This window comes from Arachis ipaensis, chromosome B06 (assembly GCF_000816755.2).
Source record: "Arachis ipaensis cultivar K30076 chromosome B06, Araip1.1, whole genome shotgun sequence".
NCBI classification, from domain to species: domain Eukaryota; kingdom Viridiplantae; phylum Streptophyta; class Magnoliopsida; order Fabales; family Fabaceae; genus Arachis; species Arachis ipaensis.
The window spans coordinates 2,907,955-2,923,500 of NC_029790.2; the positions used below are offsets into that span (position 1 = coordinate 2,907,955).

The 15,546-nt window shown below is 35.2% G+C and overlaps 4 protein-coding genes across 7 annotated transcripts in view; 1 reads left to right on the plus strand and 3 right to left on the minus strand.

Moving 5' to 3' along the window:
- LOC107645359 (sm-like protein LSM2) overlaps positions 1-9,926 on the minus strand; it is a 64,070-nt gene extending 54,144 nt beyond the window's left edge. Inside the window, exons 1-4 of one of the 2 annotated variants that reach the window (XM_016349372.2) lie at positions 9,191-9,924; positions 7,944-8,292; positions 7,292-7,568; positions 6,567-7,090 (exon numbers count right to left, since the gene is read on the minus strand). In XM_016349372.2, coding sequence (XP_016204858.1) covers positions 6,912-7,090; positions 7,292-7,568; positions 7,944-8,292; positions 9,191-9,618 — 1,233 coding nt within the window. In that variant the 5' untranslated portion in view covers positions 9,619-9,924 and the 3' untranslated portion in view covers positions 6,567-6,911. Of the gene's footprint in view, positions 1-6,566; positions 7,091-7,291; positions 7,569-7,943; positions 8,293-9,190 lie in introns of those variants that run through there. The other variant, XM_021103723.1, reaches the window with a different exon arrangement.
- On the minus strand, positions 4,295-6,083 carry LOC107645362. Of its 2 annotated transcripts, XM_016349373.2 has the most exons (3): positions 5,946-6,083; positions 4,823-5,858; positions 4,381-4,728 (listed from the first exon to the last, which is right to left on the minus strand). In XM_016349373.2, exons 2-3 carry the CDS (start codon positions 5,582-5,584, stop codon positions 4,507-4,509), a joined length of 984 nt encoding a protein of 327 aa, XP_016204859.1. In that variant the 5' UTR covers positions 5,585-5,858; positions 5,946-6,083; the 3' UTR covers positions 4,381-4,506. The 2 variants fall into 2 exon arrangements, with proteins under 2 accessions (XP_020959383.1, XP_016204859.1); XM_021103724.1 differs by lacking the exon at positions 5,946-6,083 and having other exon boundaries at positions 4,295-4,728; positions 4,823-5,939.
- Positions 10,248-13,686, plus strand: LOC107645363. Of its 2 annotated transcripts, none has more exons than XM_021103725.1 (5): positions 10,248-10,453; positions 10,990-11,170; positions 11,766-12,177; positions 12,554-12,604; positions 12,886-13,686. In XM_021103725.1, exons 1-5 carry the CDS (start codon positions 10,361-10,363, stop codon positions 13,382-13,384), a joined length of 1,236 nt encoding a protein of 411 aa, XP_020959384.1. In that variant the 5' UTR covers positions 10,248-10,360; the 3' UTR covers positions 13,385-13,686. The 2 variants fall into 2 exon arrangements, with proteins under 2 accessions (XP_020959384.1, XP_016204860.1); XM_016349374.2 differs by having other exon boundaries at positions 12,889-13,669.
- LOC107645360 (elongation factor Tu, mitochondrial) overlaps positions 13,970-15,546 on the minus strand; it is a 4,231-nt gene continuing 2,654 nt past the window's right edge. The window contains exons 8-12 of the mRNA XM_016349371.2: positions 15,341-15,424; positions 15,089-15,154; positions 14,946-15,008; positions 14,600-14,840; positions 13,970-14,388 (exon numbers count right to left, since the gene is read on the minus strand). Of these exons, the coding sequence (XP_016204857.1) occupies positions 14,318-14,388; positions 14,600-14,840; positions 14,946-15,008; positions 15,089-15,154; positions 15,341-15,424 (525 nt within the window). The 3' untranslated portion in view covers positions 13,970-14,317. The remainder of the gene's footprint in view (positions 14,389-14,599; positions 14,841-14,945; positions 15,009-15,088; positions 15,155-15,340; positions 15,425-15,546) is intronic.

Genomic DNA, 15,546 nt, shown 5'->3' on the forward strand with positions numbered 1-15,546 from the left:
TATAAATAATTTTTATTTATTTTCTTAAAAATATTATTTTTTTTTGTTTAAGGATAATTTTTTTGTGGTTATAAAATTTGTCTAACTTGTCCAAAAATAGAGATAGAGTGCAAAGTAGAACTCACTCTTTTATTTTTGAATCTTATATGTAAATGTTAGGCACTATAAAAGATACCTCTATTTATAAATACTCTTAATTTATCAATTAATTAATATCTATTATCTATTATATATTCTAATTTTATAACCAAAATGTGTCATATATTATTTTTTATTGTAGTTAAAATCAAAACTTTTTCTCCAAAATTAAAGAATTCTCCTTTTCTTCTTACTAATTTTACAACCAAAATATATCACATGTCACTCCCTCATTATAACTGAAATTAAATTTTTCCTTCCAAAATTAAAGAATTCTTCATTCCTCCCTACTAATTTTACAACCAAAATGACATGTCACTCCCTCATTGCAATTGAAATCAAAATTTTCTCTCCAAAATTAAAGAGTTCTCCCATCCTTCCTCTTTCTTTCTCTATCTCTCTCATTCCTTTAAGCACTTTATCTATTTTATATATAATTATCAATATTAATGACTAATTACTAATTTGACAATTAAAATGTGTAACATGACATTCTTTAATTGCATTAAAATGAAAATTAAGGATAAAAAACTATATTAAATCAAATGGAAAAAGAATTTACACGATTCTACCAAAACCAAAAATGTGACATGGATACAATTCGAACTAGCTAAAGCAATAGTAATTCGAATCATCTAAATTCGAATTAGTCCTCATCAAAGTAATTCGAATGGATACAATTTGAATTATGCATGATTAATTCAAGGAGTAATTCGAATCATATTAATTCAAACTACATGTGACCCACACTAGTTCGAATTAAGCTGATTCGAACTAGCCACCATTTTGACAGCCATAGTAATTTGAAACAGGTTGATTCGAATTATATATGCATGAGTATTAAGCGAGTTTGAATCAAATTAATTCGAATTATACATGCATATAGTATTAGGGTAATTCGAATCAGAGTGACATAATTTAAATAAATTTATTAAAAAAATTAATAATTTAAAAATAAAAAAATATATATTTTATTCTATGCATTAAAAATAAAACTATCAACATATTTAATTACGAGTCTTCTTCAAAATATTTATGAGCTATCAATTCGAATTTCATACAATACTCTTTCGCCCATTCTTGATAGTTCATAAATATTTTAAAAAAAATTTGTAATTAAATATTTACATTATGATGATCACATGACAGCAGCATATTGTTGCAACTTGCAAAGGTAAAATGAAATTAAAAAAAAATATGGACTCTGTCAATATTAATAAAAAGCGAGAATATTAAAGTTTACTATTATTTGTTATGATCCCAAGTTCATACTGAGAGAAATAATGATAAAAAATTATTCGATATTTCATTAATATGATCGTGATGCGTTATTAATAATTTTTTATCCTTAATATATCTAACTAGAGTATCAAAAACTCTATTGCATTTTTTCTTAGAAAACAATTACGATGTTAATATAATTTAATGTAACATTAAGCACATTATAGTCTGAAATAGATAAGTCTTATAATTTGAGTTTTATATAGTTTTTTTATTTAAATAAAAATTTAAAATTAAAAATAGACTCTTTTATGTTAAGAAAATTATAAAATAATTGCATCTAAAAATTTAATAGATTTTAAAATAAAACAATAATAAAATACTACAAAATTAAGCGAGCAACAAGAAAAGATTGTTTGATATAATGTATTACCAAATATAAAGTTTTTTTTTATGCAATAAAAAATATATCTGTGAAAAAAAAAAAACAAAAAATGATTGTTTATTTTTTAAAAGAGTAAAGAATTAAAATTTGAACGTTGTATTTAACTACGCAAAAGAGTATTTTTAAAGGAATGAAAATGATGAATTGTTTTAGTAGAAATTTTGAACTTAAGGATAGTAATGGAAAGTTACAAAAATGACGTATTGTTTTAGTTGCATGTGTTATTATTATATTAACCTTGTTCAGAAGAAAATTTTGAAAAAAGATTAATTGAAATTTTTTGTCTTTTTCAATCTCTAACTTCTATATATACCTCAATCTCCTTCTTTTCTCTCAACCAACCTTATTGTAATTATCTCTACTATAAGCTTCATTAACTGAATTATTTTTTTAATTTATTTATTTATTATTGTTATCTAGATTTTTTTTTATCAATAGTATATGTAGGCTTATTTGTTATAATTTTTTTAGTAAGAGTACATAAAGAGTACATAATATATAAAGTGTAATAATTTAATAGATATTTTTAAGAAGATTGTAGAACAATGGCTAATTTGTTGGTAGAGATTTCAGGGACTTGGCCTTAAATTATAAAGTCACAACCACTACCGAAGTATACGAGGTGAAATATGTCGTAGCAACAATATACTCCTACAGATAAGAAGATTAAAGAGGTTAGTTGAAGGCTAAGAATGATCCACATTCTTTCACCCCAGCACCAAATGATCAACTATCCAATTTCTAACTATGCAATTCTATCTGCTATAAGCATCGAATTGTTTTCTTTTTTTTTTAATTAATTTATTTATTATTGTTACCAAGATTTTTTTTTTATGAACAGTACATGTAGGCTTATTTGTTATAATTTTTTAGTAGGAGTACATAAAGAGTACATAGTATATAAAGTGTAATACTCAAAAGATATTTTTAAAAAGATTGCAGAACAATGGCTAATTTGTTAGTGGAGATTTCAGGGGACTTGACCTTAAATTATAAAGTCACAACCACTACCGAAGTACACGAGGTGAAATATGTTGTAGCAACAATACGCTCCTATAGACAAGAAGATTTTAGAGGTTGGTTGAAGGCTAAGAATGATCCACATTCTTTTACCCAGCACCAGATGATCAGAAGCTGCTTTAGACTGCTTCACGGGGTCAATATATTTTGCATTTCGAGCTGACTACTAGACAGCCCATCCTGGACCCCAAATTTAGGGGGATCACTCTAGGTAACCACGATATATATGTGGTGATAACAGAGATGATAAATGATGTAGAATACCAGAAAAATACAGTGAGTATAGTCCGCAATTATAACTTAGAAGTTCTGAGAGGATCGTTTGTGGACGTGATGTTGAGGAGGCACCAGCTAGAGATTGCTTCAGCAGGTGAATGGGCTCTGCGTTTCGAATTTAACCCCCTTACTTGTATCTCTTTGTTTCCTCCCAACCAAATTTACTGCAATTCTCTCTACTATAAGCTTTATTAACTGAATTATTTTGTTTCTTTTAATTTATTTATTTATTATTGTTACCAAGATTTTTTTATCAATAGTAGATGTAGGCTTATTTGTTATAATTTTTTTAGTAGGAGTACATAAGGAGTACATAGTATATAAAGTGTAATACTCAAAAGATATTTTTAAAAAGATTGCAGAACAATGGCTAATTTGTTGGTGGAGAACAATGGCTAATTTATAAAGTCACAACCACTGCCGAAGTATACGAGGTGAAATATGTCATAGCAACAATACGCTCTTATAGACAAGAAGATTTAAGAGGTTGGTTGAAGACTAAGAATGATCCACATTCTTTTACCCCAGCACCAGATGATCAGAGGCTGCTTCAGATCTTCACGGGGTCAACACATTTTGCATTTCGAGCTGATTGCTAGACAGCCCATCCCGGGCCCCAAACTTAGGGTGATCACTTCAAATAACCACGATATATATATGGTGATAACAGAGATGATAAAGGATGTAGAATACCTGAAAAATATAGTGGGTATAGTCCGCAATTATAGCATAAAAAGTTTTGAGAGGATCGTTTGTAGACGTGATAGAAGCACCAAATAATTTACCATATACTTAGTGTGTGTTTGGATTTCAGTTTGTAAACGAGAGTTTGTATAAAATTGATTTTGCAAACTTGATTTTGATGAAAAGTAAGTTTGTGTTAAAGTGATTTATGTTTGGTAATTTTTATATCAAATATATTAATGCAGTGTGCTTTTTTTTTTTTTCATTTATTTCGCTTCATCTCATATCATAAGATCGTTTCTTTATTAATTTGTTCTAAAAAAGATAAAGTACACATTTAATAATAGTAATAATTTGTTCATCAAAAAATAAGAATGATTCTAAATGAAACTATATTATCTGCTTGTTTAAAATTTTTAGCCCTTGATGGATGGGAAATTGGAAACACTGAACAAGCTCAATTTACCAATATGTAACAATATCTACCAATAGCTACAAGAAAATATCAGAGGCATTCAAATCGCTGCTTTGGTGATGAATAAAAAGGAATATATTCATACATCAACCAACAAAATCACGAGGATAATATTTCATAAGAAGAGTTCTAGGATAATATTTCATAAGAAGAGTTCTAGCATCAACAAACAAAGTTCCAACATCCACTTAAAAATAAGTAAAAAAGTTCATTTCTAAAGCTTGTTTAGTTTTTCTCAACGGGAATGTTAATGTTGTGTCTCCTGCAAGCTCATGTTCTCCAATGCCAAATTTGGTGCCTCCCAGGTTGCATTGGCCACAAGATTTCCATCCTTAATCTTGACAGGGCTAACCTCAGAGAGAAGGTCCAAGCATGGTGCTTCACAAAACACTCCAAGCAGGGAGTGAGCCTTCCAATACCCTAAAAGAATCTGTTCGGTGACATCACTCGATGGATCATAAGTTGAAGCCTGCATCATTTCAATCAAACAAAACAAATCAAGATTGACATTAGTCAATCGTACAATGAAAAGATCAACTGAAAAGGTAGATGATTATACATACAGGGTATCCAGCTAATGATGATACATCAGATTGGGGATGACAAAACTTCAATTTCAACTTGTCAATCTCATTGTTTATCATACTGGTGTATTGTTGGGACAAGTCAAACGTGCCAGATACATTGTTAGAATTCAACCACAGTCGAAAGATCCAAGTTAAAGCATCCATGGCAAGGCGATGGCCATGGTTGGTGGTGAGATCGCAGGAGAGAGCAATGTGGGTGCAGAGGGCTACCAGGTTGAAGAGAACAGAGGCCTTCTCCAAATGGATGTTATGTTGAGAAGAGTCCTGTTGCGGGTCAATTGCATTGTACCAAACAAAGATAGGTGGGTTGGGTGAGCCATTCATAGGAAAGAAAGGCTCAATCATGCAAAGGCATTTGAAATAACGGATGAGGCAGTCACGGCGAAAGGGCAGAGAAAGGTCATCACGCAGCATCTGATTGTGCAATTTGTGTACCATTGCGACAAGGCCTTCTACTCTCTTTGCCATGCTCTCAGAGTATTTGAGGACAAAGTAACTGCGCAGGGACTCGGAGAGATTCAAGGGCTCACTCTTCTTCAAAGGAAGGAGTGCATGAATATGTGAGAACGGCGAAGAAGACAACGAAGATGAGAGAATTGCCGAATTTGTTGGATAAGGAGGAGGCATGTCCCATGGGTAAGCCACCAGCTTTCCATCCTTCATAAGCTTGAAAGGATTGTACTCTGAGAGGATGAGGTCAATGCATATTTGTTCATTTTCTGGTAGCACGGGCATCATCGAGCCCCTGCAAAACCCTCTAACTAATATCTCAGTGACACATTCTGCATCATGATCAGGAGCACATGATGTGACCCATGAGTATACATCAGGTCCCTCGGATTCGGGTAGGAATGATGATTTCCTCCTCTCAGGAACCTCCGCCTGAAAAGAATTTCATCTTCTGCCGAAGATGAGTTACCCAGGTTTGGTCAAAAGAGTAGACATGTTTCCGTACAGCCGCACCCAAAACCTTAGATATCACTAAACATGCACTCAAATAAAGCCCATGAACCTACATCATCATCATCATCATCATCATCATCATCATCATCATCAAAATTAAAAATAAATGTAAAATCAATCAAGCGTCAAGACTGACCGATACAAACTCCCTGGCACATTCGTGTTTTTGGAAAGCGTTACTGGCGTCGTCGTTGTTGAGTTGTGCTGTAATTCGAGCTCGGAAGCCTGAGCGGGGAAGAGGTAGTGCAGAAACTGCGCGAAGAGGGGAGTCAAATCGAGGGTGGCGGTGACCACGTCCTTGGCAAAATCCTTCCAGAGTATGTCGAAGAAATTGGCGGCAACTCTGAAGGCGTCCATTGCAAGGTGACGGCCAAGGGCGGTGGTTCGGTCGCAAGAGGCAGCAATCTGGCTGTGGCTGGCTCCAAGGTTGAATAAGAATAAAGGCAGCAATCTCCCCTTTGTGGGTTTTATTAACAACAATCTAAAGAAAGATGAGAACAAGTAACTTGGTCGCAACATATAGTTTTATAGGAACACACACATATAACAAGGGTGTTAAATACTATGTTACACAACAGTTTTATTTATATAAGATAAATCATTAGTTAAGCAACATAACAATCATGACAACACAATTACCGAGGGTATTGCAGTAATGATGCTTGGCACACATTGATACAGTCATACAATGGCTTTGACAATAAGGGAAGGGTACTGGAAACATGTTTGTCAGAACTAGAAGACAAAAGAGGGAGAATGTCATCAGAAAATACCCTTCCCACGTCTTTAAGATGATAACAGCAAACGAATACATGAACCGTGAACACACGCGGCACTTATCAGTGATCACTACTTTCAGACACGTTTCTTTCACAAAAAAGCGAAAATGAACTGAAGATATTACAGAAACTAGAGAGTCAAACGGAGCAGTAAGTAAAATCACAAATTACATTTACGTCTCATACACATGAATTAGCTAAGAAAATTAAAAATTGCCACTAAATCCTATAAAAGATTTATCTCGCTATCCTTTTTAAAAAAGGGAGAGTGAAAGGGGACTCTACAGAAAGCAGTTTCAGTTCAGACAGTGTACACAGACTTGTTAAAGTCTTTGCTTCACCCGCCTCCCATTTATGTCGCTGCCATCAAGGAGTACATCATTCCTGTGCTTGAACATGAAGTCCGAATGCTCAGTGAATCTAGCCACATACTCCAATAGCTCTGTCAGAACAGAAGGGCAACTTTCCTTCAAGTAATCAAACCCATCAGTTTGCATCACGGCTGAAAATCCCAAACGGGGGAAATACTTAGTTGATGAAGAAATAAAGGTGAATCAATATTTCTATTCAAACCAATCCAGGTTTACTAAACATAAGAATTTCCAGCACTAGGCACTTACTATTTACAATCCCTAATAACCATATTTATCTATTCTAATATTTCGTGAGCAAAGAAGTAGAAATCCAGGGAAGAAAAGCACACCTCTGAGGTTTTCGGTGGTTGCAATAAACTTGAGACAGACTGCTTTTAGCTGAAAACAATGGTGCTGCTCTGCTAAAGCTAAAGTCGTAGCAACAGTGTTTATTGCAACATCTTCACATAGACTCGCTTCACACATCATCCTAAGCCTCTCTAAGGCATACCGATCGGCTGCTGCTAGAAGATGTTGAGCCATCAAGGTTGTTGCCCATTTTGTGTTCAACCCAGTGAGTTCGTGCAGATCAGGTAGAGTGTCCCAGTACATAAAATGAAGCAATGCCTGCAGAAAACATTTCACAAATCACAACAATAAACAAACCCCGAGTCCCAGATAGCCAGACTATAGCCCAGAGCATATGTACACATAAGAAAAATGCTACTTGTCCGTTAAAATTCAGTCTTTTAGTCAGCCTTTTTAAGGATTTATTATTATTTAATTAATTTGAATACCCACTTTCACGTACTAATTTAAAAAAAAATCAGGTAAGTTACTTGTTTTTTATTTTCTCTCTCTTCTAAAAGATGAATAAAGGAGAATATTTAAAGGATACCTAGTTGCACTGAAAATATAATAAATATGCTAATGCCCAAAACCCCAAGCATTCGGAAACACAAAGCAAATTGAAAAAGAATCACAAAAAGCATTTAATCATACCTTAAAGACTGGAGCCTCCATATCTTCAACTTTTATACAATCGGTATTCTGATCTTTCATAGGACCAAAAAGTTGGGCTCTGAAAACGGGTGATCGTGCAGCTATTACCAATTTATGGGCTGCAAAAATTTCTCCATTCACTTCGAAACTCACATCAGTTCCTCTTCCGCTTTGCAGTAGTTGACCAAATTGCTCACCAATGTTGGATGGTGGAATTGCTATAGAATAGATTCTAGGGCCTTCTGTGCGTGATCTCACAACACCAACACTACAATTCACAGATAGACAATCGTCTTTAACGTAGTCAGATGTCTCTAGAGCCATTCTCTTAAAGAACCGTTTGTAACCCCTGAAACACACAATGCCAAACTCTCAATCAGCATTTCCCAAACTCTTTCGACTGGCTTAGAACAAGCACTTGTGTGTGCATGGGTGCACATAAACCACAAATGAGACAAATAAGGATCTGGTTGTTTTTATTTCATTTTTAGTGTTGTCTATTTCAAAATTTTGTAAGCTAAACAGGAAGAACACAGTAAAAGAAATATAAAAAAAAATGTTTTCACTGCCTCCTTCATAAAAAACAAACCCCAAAGGCGGAGAAAATTTAGAAACATGAAATGAAAATAAAAACCAATTAGGCCACAAATGTTCCTGTTACATCATGCCCACAAAAAATCATACCAACATAATTGATTTAGTGACAAATTTGCACATTATTGAAGTAATTGTTTTGCATGCAATTACTCCTAAACAACATGCGAATCACCTCTTCCTCGAATTAGTATTCCATTAACCATTTCCATAACATCAACACAGATAGCCCGGTCACACAGCTGAACCATCCCCATAAACATATGAAACGCATACCAAATGATCAGATCACGTAAAATGGTAACCCAACAGCATCATTCAAAACAAAATAGATGGGTGATTTCCCAAGGAAGAAGTACTCAAATTACTTAAAATCAACATAATAATTCACTTATTGTAAATAAACATAACAGCTATCAGTCACAGTTAAACACCACAAGTTAACATACATGCACAGTGATCGAAACCAATTCAAACGCCACACATACCGAAAACATACTTCCAAACAATAATTACAGGAACCACAGGTATAAAATCGATATAAATCCACAACTATATAAATGAAAACAAAGGCTGAGGTAAATAAATCAAGACTAAAACCTTTTTTCTAAATCGCCAAACCCCAAACAAAAAAGACATAAAATTGAACATACCACATGCTCCCCCGGTACTTCAACGTGTACGGCCCGCTTTCAAGCGTCCTCTCGAAATGGCTATGGACCTTATGCCTCTCCTTCCCACTCTGATCCAAAAGGGTCAGCTCAAAGAGCGCCCTAACGTCGGTGCCGTCGCTGGCGAGAGCGATGAATAGAGAAACATAGGTGGCATTGTCCTCAACGCTCTTTCCATCAGGGTAAAAGTAGATCGCCCAATCGTACCCACCAACCGAGAACGTATCCGAGGCCACGTACTTCCCAATCCCAATCCCCTTCGAGAGAGAATACCCCGTGATCTTGAAATGATGAGACCCCCTAACTGTTTCGGTGACGGAAGTAGACGACGTCGTTACCGGAGCTGAAGACGAAGACGGCGATGCGGACTTGGAGGACGGCTTCGCGGTTTCTCGGAAAATCTTACCCATGCGCGAGAGCCACCGTAGCTAAATCGATCGAATTGTTCGGAAATTGACGCCGATCGAGGGTTTTGGGACGAAGTGGGAATGGGAAATTCGGGGCGCGGATTACAGTATGTGAGTTTGATTGAGTGAGTAATTGGACGAACTTGGTGAGAAAATCTCGGGTTCCAATAGAGGAATTGTCAGATTCTGGAAGCTGAATTTCTAGGGTTTCGAATTTGGGTTCACGGAACCGAAGAGAGGGGGAAGACAGAGAAGGAAAGAATAGAGAGAGAAACACGAAACTCAGAAATGAAATGACGAATAAAGGCTTCACTCAGCATGGCCTTAAATAATAATAGCTTTTTTTTTTTATTTCTTGCAGGGATAATAAAAATGAATTATTGGGAACTAGGAAGACGCGCATCTACACGACTCACGTGTTTATTTTAAACGTTATTAGTAGTAATCATTTTTGTTTAAGCTCATTTCTTACGTAGTGAATACTGAATAGTGCATCTTTCTTTATAATGCTACAATTCCTTTGTTTTTTACTTTCTCTTATGTTTGCTCTATTTTCCCGTGGTAGGTTAACAAATTAGAAATTGTTAATACGGTATTAAACATATTTAATATATATTTTAAAATTTAATATAAAAAACGAACTTGCATAAAATCTCCGGAGATTTGAGGTGGAGGAAGCGATAGAGCAGATGGGGTTCTGACGGAGAAACCAAAGGAGGGAGCTTTTGGATTCTTAGACCACCAAATGCTTCAGAGACTCTGTTTGATGGCTTCTCATGGTTACCTTCCAGGCCTTGTATTGCACCCAGAATTTTCCTTCTCCTCCACTAATACCAAAGTAAACATCCATTTTATGACCTTAGAATTTCTTCAAGTTTTGAAATTTTGATGGTGGTTGTGAATTTTTTGAGCTGTTTTGTTTTAAAATCTCTGTAAACTTTGTATGAATTCTTTTGGTATGTTTGGTATTTTGGATGGAAGGGACACGTGGGAGGGTAATTATTTTAATTTCAAATAATTTCAAGTTTGATTAATTATAAGAAGTTTTACTATGATGAATGATTGGATGATTGATTTGGAGGCTACATGATAAGTTTTCTCTAGGTTCATATGATTTTAAACAATTGTTTACTCAAAGCAAACAAATTTATGCTCCAAACTCCTCCATCCAAATTTGGTTGTAGTTATGATTGTGTTAGAAGTTGTATACAGCTGTAGATAATGAATCATAACTGATGTATGGGATAAAAATTTGGGGTTGAAATTTCATGGATGACTCTAAGATGCCATTACTCCGGAAAATTGCATATGCATGACCATTTAGTTGTGTGCTTGTGTATAGTTATTCATCTGTTTATCTTCTTTTTATGGTAGGTTTGTCAAACATCCTTGCCTGCATTAGGAGCTGCACCCGACATTATCACATATCGATATCCTTGTCTTAAGTCGCATCCAAATGAGGAGTCACGGAAATCTAGAAGTGAGCTGCTGGATTACAATCAGCTTATCAATGTTGAGTTCTCAGCTCAAAGGCCGATATTTATTGACATCCAACGTATGATATATCCAGCCATTTTTACCGTTTGCTGTTTCTTTGATGATGTATAGTTATTTGAGTGTTAGCAGGACTTTGTTCCCACCTTGTGTTGCAACTGCTCACTGCTGTTTAATCTTTTATTTTATTATTCTATCTCATTTTGTATAGACTAATTATGTGGCGAAATCGACTGTTGGCTTGCCACAATGCCTAAAGTCCTATTTGTTGATGTACTTGTCCAGTAAACACATCAAATTTCAACATCTCTGATTGGTTCTTGTGATTTGATGACCCCCAATATTTGATTGAATGTGTCATTGACCATCAGGGATGGAGTGTATCATCTTTATTTCAATTTACCAATGAGATGTTAAATCCAATGATCAATAGATTAGACATTAGAGTGATAACTACAGATTAGATATCAGAGTTACAAGATTGGTTTGTTCTCTCGGTTATTATGTATTTTGCACTATATTGCAGATGATAAAAATTCAGTTGATAACCATGCATGTACTCTCTTCAGATGCTAAAGATGATTTATGCTGCTAATTTTTCTAGTATTATCTTATTATTCTGACTTCTGAGTAAGATCATTTGTCAATGGTTGCAGCGAGCTGCCCAAATCCAGTACTTCTCAGCTCTGGCATTGTCGAACAATGCACAAAGCGTGATAAGATCTTGCAGGTTCTACAGTCCAGGACTGCTGAACAAGGCATAGATGGAGAAAATTTATCTCTGTTATTGGACTTGACAAAATTGCAATTGCCAGGCATTGATAAAGCGCAACGATTGTCATCTCCTTTCTGGCCAAATAGTGAATTCTACATCCCAAAGCCTTTACTGGAATTTGTTCAAGATTCAGCTATTACTTCAAAGATTACAGTTCATCCAGATGGTCAAGTCACATTTATGGGTTCTGCGATTGAGATGAAAGATTTTCTTGCTGCAGTGGCTGAGTCATACATATTGGAAAATTCGCATAAGGGGGAAAAGAAGTCTATGCTTGTTCCATACTTTAGTAGGTATAAAATTCAACTTGTTTAATCTTAAAATATTATCCTTTCAAATGTTGATAGGTACCGGTCTTTGCATGTTGAAGTCATAATGTTGTTAACTCTATTGTGTATAAATTACAACCAGTTGAAAAATTATGTCCATTAATGTGTAAAATTGTGTGGCTTAATGATGAAGGATAAAAATCCTAGCATCAAATCCATAGCACTCATATAAATTTATTATGGAGTATTGGTGTTTCATATCACTGCATGTTCGATAATGAATACTAATTAGTTTAAACCAATTTCTTTACTTTATGTTCAATCTCTGGATTTGATGGCCTATCATTGCTAGTTTCATACTGATAAGCTGACTTTTGCTGATATTCAATATTATTGACAGGGGCCAATTCTCCTTGAAGATTGAGTCTGCCTTAACTGCTCCATTAAAGAGGTATGTAAAATATACTTTTCCTAGCACCTGTTTTCTGACTTTGGAAGGGGTTTGATTTTTTCCAATAGGCAAACCATCAATCTCTATCGTCCAACCTTGGAAGTTTAGCATTTAAATTTAAACTACTGAGATAGTTTGACTATTAAAAGTTAACTCAAGAAAACAGAAGTATGTTTCACACAATGATTAAATAATTTCTAAGGTTCTTCAACTTATGATTTAGCCATATGGTGAATTGTTGATGAAGAAATATTTACATTTAATGGTTGTCTTTTGCTTAGCAGTCCTGAGAAAGTCAAAATGAAGCCATCTCAGAAAAAGAAAAAGAAGCTTAGCACCGAGAGGGATCTCTACAAGAGGAACGGCATGCATGCATGCGAGAGCCTTCTGTCATTGATGGTAGACAAGAAGCAACGCCGGCAAACAGCAATGCTCTCTTTGAAGAAATCTGGCCCTGAGCTTTCCGAGCTGCTGACACAATTCTCTGCTGGTATTGCTGGGACCGGCCTCGCTGTCCTGCTATCTGTTATGTGTGAGCTTGCATGTGGAAGGATCCCCATTTCTGCATCTAAGATGTTCAATACAGTGTTTGGATTTGCATTGGTTTGGCTTTCTTGGGCAGTAAATAAGCTAAGGGCTACAGTAGTCAGCATTAGCAAGAATGCAGGGAAGTCAGGATCAAAAGAAGAGGACATGTTTCAGAAACTGGACAAGAGCATACAGGGAATCTACTGGAGCGCCGCAGCATTGCTAGCGGTTGCAGTGCTGAGGCTTGCTTGAATTGACCGACTACCATTGCCAGATACATGAAGAGTAGTTTGGACAAGTTTTACTGCCAAAGCTAGGTGGCTAATGCAGTTATGTATATTTCTGGTTTGATGTTTATGCCTAGCTGTGAAGGTTGAAGCTAATAAGCTAAAGCCTTAGCTCGATTTTTAAGTTAGTTCTAGCAAGAGATCTTCAAGGAACAATGTATATGAACACTTAGTTGTTATTGTTGATGTTATATGTAACATACAATTTTGGAACGTAATCAGTGTTAATAGAACCATGTTTGATAAATGCTAGTTTGCACAGCCAATTAAAATCAAGTCTTTGAATCTACTTGTGTTATATTGTTACTCCTTCTGGTATATCAATTCTCAAATTTTCATACAAAAAGGAGCACGTCTTGTAATGGAATGACTTAAAAGGCACAAAATTTGACTTGGAGTATGACGAATTAAAATTCAACGGTATTGTCTAACAAAAATGATTAACATAAAATGATGCTAAAATATATGCTAACAGATTATTTTTGTGCTGTATTATGCAAACCACCACTTACAAATTGAGAATGATGGCACAAGTGAAAGCTATACTTTCTTAGTTTATGATGAATTTAGTCAATTAACCAAAATATAGGACATCAATATATTCATCCAGTTTTGTAAACAAAATCTGTTACTAATGAGCATTATTGTAAAAGAGAGAGAAATGATTCACAAATTATTTTTAATGAAGCAGGAGCAGTCTGCAGCAACCAAGAGAACGTTGACAAAATTTAAACTACAAAAATGAACAATTAAGGTGAGCTTCTCTAAAATTTACTCAATTTCATCCAAAACAACTGCTAAATATTTTAATTCATTGCGACGTCGTCGTAATTTGAAGATAATAGTCAAGTCTCAGGGCTTCCAACCCTTTTTGAAGAATTGAAGAACGGCATGCATATTAAGTCAGTACTTTTGACACCACACCTGCACCAACTGTTCTGCCTCCTTCTCTCAAAGCAAATCTTTGTCCTGAAAAAACAAACAGCAATTGGCAAAGCAAAGTTTTAACGCTCCCACCATAAAATACACTAGATTATTCAATGGGGAAATAAACGAGCTACAAAGGCTAAAGTAAAAGAAAAGGCAAGGATAACATTGTATAGCATGTGGATAATGTGGTTAGGTAGCAACAGGAACAGGTTGCGATGATAAATTCCTCTTGAGCTACAGTTTTACTGACCTTGTTCAAGTGGAACAGCTGAAATCAATTCGAACACAGCAGTCACGTTGTCTCCAGGCATAACCATCTTAACATTTCCGGGCAATTCTACTTTTCCAGTGACATCAGCAGTTCTCAAGTAAAACTGAGGTCTGTAGTTAGAGAAGAAAGCAGTATGTCTCCCACCCTCATCTTTTGTGAGTACATATATCTCCGCCTCAAACTTTTTGTATGTTTTTACAGAACCAGGCTTGGCAATAACCTTTTTTTTAATACAAATACATTGTCAGATATGTGGTTGAATGTGGGGTTTCACGTTGCATACACAAGCACTAAGAAAGGGAAAAGTTTGATAATTGCAACTAACCTGACCACGTTGAATGTCCTCACGCTTCAGACCTCGAAGAAGAAGACCAACATTGTCACCAGCCTATGAAAATATAAAAAGACACATTGGTTTCACAAATGCCATGTGAGAAGTCATTGTGGATAAATATGCAAATCACTAACCTGTCCTTGGTCTAAAATCTTCTTGAACATCTCAACTCCAGTAACTGTTGTTTTAAGAGGGCCACCCTGAACAGAAAAACTCAGTTTTAGGACCCACCACTACATAGGGCCATCTAAGAAAAAACCATTACATCACTAAATTTGCAAATAAAGAATATTAAGACAAAAATTCAGCAATTGTCGTTTTAACAAAAAGGAATGCATTAGAATTAAAAGAATGTCAAAACCCAGGAAAAGCCTCGGTAAACATACCTGCATTAGACCCAAAACCTCCACTTCATCACCAACTTTTATGATTCCTTGCTCAACACGGCCGGTGGCAACTGTTCCTCGTCCCTTCATGAAAAAATAAATTATAAGGAAGCTGAAGTAACATTCTGGAAATCATAGCTTAAATCACAATGTGACTTTCAAATGTTCAAGAGCAAACCAAAGAAGATTTTCATGAGCACTAAACA

Bases quoted from the DNA above. Each gene is read 5' to 3' on its own strand.
- LOC107645362 (XM_021103724.1), bottom strand. From the start codon at position 5,584: ATGATGCCCGTGCTACCAGAAAATGAACAAATATGCATTGACCTCATC. The intron at 4,729-4,822 runs GTATGTATAATC...GAAATGATGCAG, and splicing joins CATCATTAGCTGGATACCCT to GCTTCAACTTATGATCCATC.
- LOC107645363 (XM_021103725.1), top strand. From the start codon at position 10,361: ATGCTTCAGAGACTCTGTTTGATGGCTTCTCATGGTTACCTTCCAGGC. The intron at 12,178-12,553 runs GTATAAAATTCA...TATTATTGACAG, and splicing joins CTTGTTCCATACTTTAGTAG to GGGCCAATTCTCCTTGAAGA. The intron at 12,605-12,885 runs GTATGTAAAATA...TCTTTTGCTTAG, and splicing joins TTAACTGCTCCATTAAAGAG to CAGTCCTGAGAAAGTCAAAA.